At 29.6% G+C, this 6,192-nt stretch overlaps 1 protein-coding gene across 1 annotated transcript; it reads right to left on the minus strand.

Moving 5' to 3' along the window:
- Positions 1 to 2,610: 2,610 nt before the first annotated feature.
- On the minus strand, positions 2,611 to 3,563 carry LOC108478998 (casparian strip membrane protein 3). The gene is made up of 3 exons (XM_017781444.2): positions 3,364 to 3,563; positions 3,149 to 3,272; positions 2,611 to 3,008 (listed from the first exon to the last, which is right to left on the minus strand). The coding sequence occupies exons 1-3, from the start codon at positions 3,561 to 3,563 to the stop codon at positions 2,790 to 2,792; spliced, it is 543 nt and encodes a 180-aa protein (XP_017636933.1). The 3' UTR covers positions 2,611 to 2,789.
- Between the last annotated feature and the right edge of the window lie 2,629 nt (positions 3,564 to 6,192).

Below are 6,192 nucleotides of genomic sequence, written 5' to 3' on the forward strand. Positions count from 1 at the left end.
CAGATAGCTTAGTTTCTTGCAAGTTGACAATGTGACCATTGAATTTGATTGCCTCAATGTCATTTTTGGGCTCAACGGTGTCTCTACATCTTATACTGAGATTGGACTGATTATTGCAGATTGTGTAGTCTTAAAATCTCATTTTTTAAGTTTTGTCCTTCAATTGGAAAGTAGGATCGTTAATAGCGCAGCTCATTTGTTAGCTCCAGTAGCCTTATGCTATGCGAATTCTTGTATCTGAGATAGTATTCCAAATTGCACCTCTCATGTTACTGTTTCGAATACGTTTTTGTCTTCCACAACTCAGGTTTTAAACAATTAGGGCTAGATGTACCAGATAAGTCTATTGATTTGGGTCTTAAACATTTGATTTTGATTTATATTTGCTTTCTTGTTCCGGTTATAAAGATAGTTTCTCTTAAAAAACCCCCAAAAAAGCAATATACATAGCATGTTTTGAAATTTTTATACTAACTTAACGTTGAAACCATTTATATGTTTTTTTAAGTAACAATTTATAAGTTTTGACGCAACTTATTAGTTGAAAATTTATAAGTAAAAAATACATGCCCGTTCTTGACATTTTGGAGGCCCTAGGCAAAACAATAAAATGGGATTTTAGGTTCTTAAAAGTTGGAAAAAATCTTTTTTAGGTCCTTCAAAGTTGGTAAAAAAAATTTTGGGCCCTTAAAAGCTAAAAAGAAATTTTTTGTGCCCCTTAAAAGTTGGTAATTTTTTTTTTTATTTTTAAAAGTTAAAAAAAATTTAAACCCCTTAAAAACTGAAAAATAATATTTTAAACCCATTTTAGCTTTGGACCTTGAGCGGTTGCATCTCTAGATGACCTCAGGGTCGGGCCTCCAAAAAATTTTAGAATGTATAACTCTATATCGTACATAGAGTCAAAAAATGAAATGGAAACTATATGGAATGTTTTGACTCTATACCAAAAAAAAATTTTGACTCCAAAAATGAAAGGTATAATTTTTCGTTGAAAATATGGAATGTTTTGAAAAGTATATATATATATATTATAACAATTATATAGCTTAACTATTATTAAAAGAACAATTATATGATTGTCGATTGAGTTTTAATTTAATTGGCATTGACATTGTTGTTAATATAGACGAATATACGTTGAAATATATTATACTCTTATTTAAGGGTTGGAGAATGACTATGAATAATTCTAAACATTGTATAAAAAAATATATGATAAAATTTATAATAAAATCAATGCTAAAAAAAGAATTATATGGCATAACAATAACTTTTAATTCTAATATTTAGCATACAAAGAACAATTTCTACTTTAATGATCTCATATTGATTGGCATGATTTTAAAATTAATTTAATTTTATTTAAAATTTAATAATTTTAGAATATATATTTTGGTGAATTATAATAATAAGGTAAAGTCCGAACAATAAACGTGATTTATGCGACTCAAACTTAAATTATATTTAGAAAAGTGAACATTCTTAACCATCAAGTCATCACATGATGTTTAACTTTTAGAATATATTTAATAGACACAACTTTTTCTTTTTAAACTAAAAATATTTTAAATTTAATGTTACGATATAAATATATAAATAGTAATAGGGCCCATGTATTCTATTTACAATAAAATAATACCGTGTGATTAAAGAGGTGATCCACTTGTCACAAATTCTTTTGGAAGAACCACTTATCACAATTTTAACTACTCCATATAAGATATAGTTCATATTTGCTTCCAAACCTTACCATAGTATAACATATATATATAGATAAGATTAAGACGTTTTTCTTTTCATTCACAAATTGTGTAAATCAATGATAATAACCTTTTAATAATGTATCAAAACGATTTTTAATTAAATTAAAAGAATCGTTTTCAAACAAATAACTGTATTTTTTTTATAGTTATTGGTTGCTATTTTAAATTTCGAAAAATTTAATTAAAAATATGATTCGTAATTCAATTTAATTTATAATTAAAAGAGAAAATATTTAATACATTATCATTAGAATTTAAAATTTTTACAAATAAAATTGAGTTGATGACAAATGTATATAGAGTATATTAAAAACAATTTAAAATAAGACATATGACAAATTTATAACTTTAGTTATAAAATGTAATACAAATAAATAAATAGCCACCTTAACTAAAAATGCTAAATTCACTATAGTCTAAATAAAGAAGAATTAAACCTTGAGCTTTCGGATAATATGTGCATAGCTCAAAAATAATGAAAATGAACACAAGTATCAGTGTTCCGTTATAGATTTATGTGCATGACCCAATGCATATTGATACAACTTATACCGTGATTTATTCATAAAATCCAATGACAGAATACGAGTCCATCAAGTCAAGCTCAACTTATAAGAATTTTAAATTTGAGTTAAAATTAGAGACTCAAAGTTTATGTTGAGCTCAACCGATTGATTAGTTTCCATCAATCTGATTTACATACTAATTTAATAAATGAATATATTAAAATAAAAAATTCAGCTAGGCGCATGAAATTTGAATCAACCTTAAATATTTTTTTGGGTGGAAACCTTAATCACTTGAGGTTTCCCTTGTACCAAATAAAAGAATCGTGATCCTCAAATTCAGGAGATTCCATAAGCTTTTTAATCATTATAAACGAAACCCAGGAAACGAAAAGTTCCACATAAAAGATGAGTCACACTGCTCATATTCATACAAACATTCTTGCAAACACATACATACAACACATTGGAAAACAAGGCAAATAAATATTCGAAATCACACCCATAATCAAAGGATCTAAGCACGTCGAGCAAGGGCAACACCTGCTAATATAATCACCAGTGTCATAAAGATGACTGCTACAAAGGATCCAATTAAAGAACCCGAAGAACGCTCGCAAAAGGAGTGGAATTGTCTGCAGAATGAGAACCAATTCCAATTGGGATTCCCTATATGTGCTAAGTACACAATCGCTGCCGCCGCTGAGGCTCCAGCTGTCAAAATAACCAACATTGCCTACATCACACAATCACCTTCTTCCCATTAGAAATCTTAAGATATCCAACGGATGATATTATTTAATCTGAACTCCAATAGTAATGCTCGGTTATTCAGAAAGTAAATTAATATGTATCTCTAAAAGTTCAGAATATTACCATGTCGAAGAACATCAAGATGAGCCTAGTCCTTTGAGCACTGCTCCTTAGGATGTGGAAGAATGAGAAAGGGAGAGAAAGCAGAAGATAGGCGCTTACAATTCCATTTGCAGCCACAAAGAAACTGACATATGAGACACCATAAATGTTATAAATTTCGGACACATAAACAAAACATGTTATTGATGCTTGATTGAAAGAGAAAAGCCACACACATGAATGCTGGTATGTCTCTGTATCTGGCTTTGAACTGAGTAAAACTATTAAAGAAGGGCAGCCTTTGGTTAGTTGTGGCCATTGCAAATGCACTCCCCAAGGTTCCTATAAGTGCCAGTATCCTGAAAATCAAGTCCATTACTGATACACCTTTTTGCACTGCATGACTCTTTCGCTCAACACCATTACCCTTCGCCATTTCTTTTTTTTTTTTTTTTTTGTTGTTGGGGGCTGTGGGGGGAGGGGGAGGTATATCAACTTTGGAATTTGGAAGTGTTTTTTGAGTTTGTAAGTATTGAAGTTGATAAACTTAGGGAGATATAAAGCTAGGGTATTTATAGATGCATGTCTTTTAAATGTGGTACTAGTAGTGTCATTCTCCTTAAATTAAGAGAAGTTATCTAAATTCAATGTGTGGAATAGAATCATGGAGTTCTTTATATTAAGAGTCAACTTTCGTTTTATCTCTTTATTTAAAAATGGGTAAATTAATCTTTATATATTAAATTAAAGAGTAAATTGGTCATTTTAATAAAATTTCATCCATTTATACTATTAAAGACCGGTGTGAATAACAAAATAACTATAGACAAAAACATTTGGCATGCTATATGTATTTCATGGTAGCATACGAGATCAATTTTAATGGTAGAAATAAATTAAATTTGTAACAAAATGACCAATTTACTCATTGATCTAATATTTATGGACTAATTCATTTATTTTTAAATAAAAAATAAAATACAATATAACTCCTAATACAAAAACTTTTATGATATTTTTATGATGAAATTAAGTAACATCTTTTAGATTGATGTGAAAACTAATATTTAAAATCTGAGTGAATTTTAAAGGCACTAACTATATGTATGAGAAAGGTAAATCTTGTTGACTGAGAGAGAATGTCATGGCTTTAAGGAAAACTCGGTCATGTTTTTAAGGAAAACTCACAAATCTCACATTAGCTATATATTAAAAGATGGTTTATTTGATTCACCAAAAAAAATGGTTTATTTGAATATATATATATATATATATATATATATCAGCCAAACTTTTAAACCTTGATATCGATCCTTTTAAATATTTTAATTAATTAAATATTATAAAAAATATTTAAAATTTCTTGTAATATATTTTAAAAAATTTATCCATAGAAAATTTTAAGGGTAAGTTAGCAATATATGCTATTTTTAGAAAATAATTAAAGTTTTAGGTCGATTTTTTCTATATTTAGAGAAATAAGCCGATTTTGGAAAGAAATAGAAGGACGCGTTTTCAATTGAGATGGCAAAAAAAACACCTTACCGGACGCACTTTCAGCCACCTCTACTGAAAATGCGTCTTCCAGAATGCATTTTTAGGCAACAATAACTTTTCCCCAACGGTAAAAAAATCCAACAGCAATATTATTTCCAACAGCTTGTTTATTTGCTATATAAACCAAGCCATTTTCTTCCTTTTGCATTCAAATCTCATTCTCCTAATTCTCTCAATTCTCTCAATTCATCTATTCTCTCAATTCTCTCAACTTTTTAATTTTGAATTTTTCATTCAATTTCTCTCAAAGAATTGTTCTTTTAATTTTACATTTTGTAATTTCTTTATTTTTAATTAATTTTTATAATAGCAATTTCGCTTATTAAATTTTCGGCACCCAATTGCAAACTATAAGAAAATATTAAATTTTTTAATTTTTAATTTTCTATGTTTATATAATTAGGCCACTGATTAAATTTTAGATACGTACATACACAATTTAACTGCGAGGGCACCGCGTGTTATTAAACAACACTTGCAAGAGGCGGGATTCTTGCACGTGTCTCGTATGCTCGGGGGGACTAAATTGGATGTTGCACTTATCAGCGCTTTGGTGGAAACATAGAAACCTGAGACATACACATTCCATCTTCCATACGATGAATGTACAATTACACTCGAGGACGTAGCTTTACAACTTGATTTACCGATAGATGGGCCAGTCGTTATGGCGGCAGTGGGCGTTGGCGATTAGAGCACGATTTGCGAGCAACTATTACAAAAGGTGTCGAACAAGACTTTTGGTAGCCGAATAGAGATGAAATGGTTGAATGAAAATTTCAATTATATCGAAAATTTTGTGAATGCCGTTGAAAAAGAACAATATGCCTGAGCATTCATATTGAGGTTAAGTAAGGGTCTTCTGATGCCGATAAATCTCGAAATCTGGTACATTAAAGGTGGCTACTACAATTTGTCTACTTGAAAGAAACGGGAAAACTCAGTTGTGGATCAACTTTGTTGGCGATATTATACCGAGAGATGTGTCAAGCGATGCAACCACAAAAAATTAAAATTAATGGTTGTATACTCCTTCAGTCATAGGCATGGTACCGACTACCATTTTTACATCCCCAAGTAAACGCCCATCATTCTTTCCCACTCGTAAAAAGGTAAAATTCATTTGATAATATAGTTATCATAATATTTTTTCCGTTATTATATTTTTGAAATAACATATTATTTGAATAGGTGGAAAAATGAGGAGAGTCATACAGGTATAGCGAACGAGTTCGAAGATATTCAGCTACTGTTAGATCAATGATTGGAAGCTGGTGTTAGTTTTTGAAATTTTAAATTATAAAATATTTACGTGGGGATTTGAAATTTAATATTAGGTACTTAATAAAATTTATAAATTTGTCATACATTGATCCGAGAATTCAAGAATGCATTTCAGCCGAATTTTTTACCAATCACAATATCTGACGCGTCAAGGTGCCATTGATAGTTTTCACGATGATCGAGATGCACAAATTCGGTCGAGTGATGTGCTAGTTTAGATTTAG

This window comes from Gossypium arboreum, chromosome 4, assembly GCF_025698485.1.
Source record: "Gossypium arboreum isolate Shixiya-1 chromosome 4, ASM2569848v2, whole genome shotgun sequence".
Lineage (NCBI taxonomy): Eukaryota > Viridiplantae > Streptophyta > Magnoliopsida > Malvales > Malvaceae > Gossypium > Gossypium arboreum.

Bases quoted from the DNA above. Each gene is read 5' to 3' on its own strand.
- LOC108478998 (XM_017781444.2), bottom strand. From the start codon at position 3,563: ATGGCGAAGGGTAATGGTGTTGAGCGAAAGAGTCATGCAGTGCAAAAA. The intron at 3,273-3,363 runs GTGTGTGGCTTT...CTCATATGTCAG, and splicing joins AGAGACATACCAGCATTCAT to TTTCTTTGTGGCTGCAAATG. The intron at 3,009-3,148 runs GTAATATTCTGA...TGTGTGATGTAG, and splicing joins TCTTGATGTTCTTCGACATG to GCAATGTTGGTTATTTTGAC.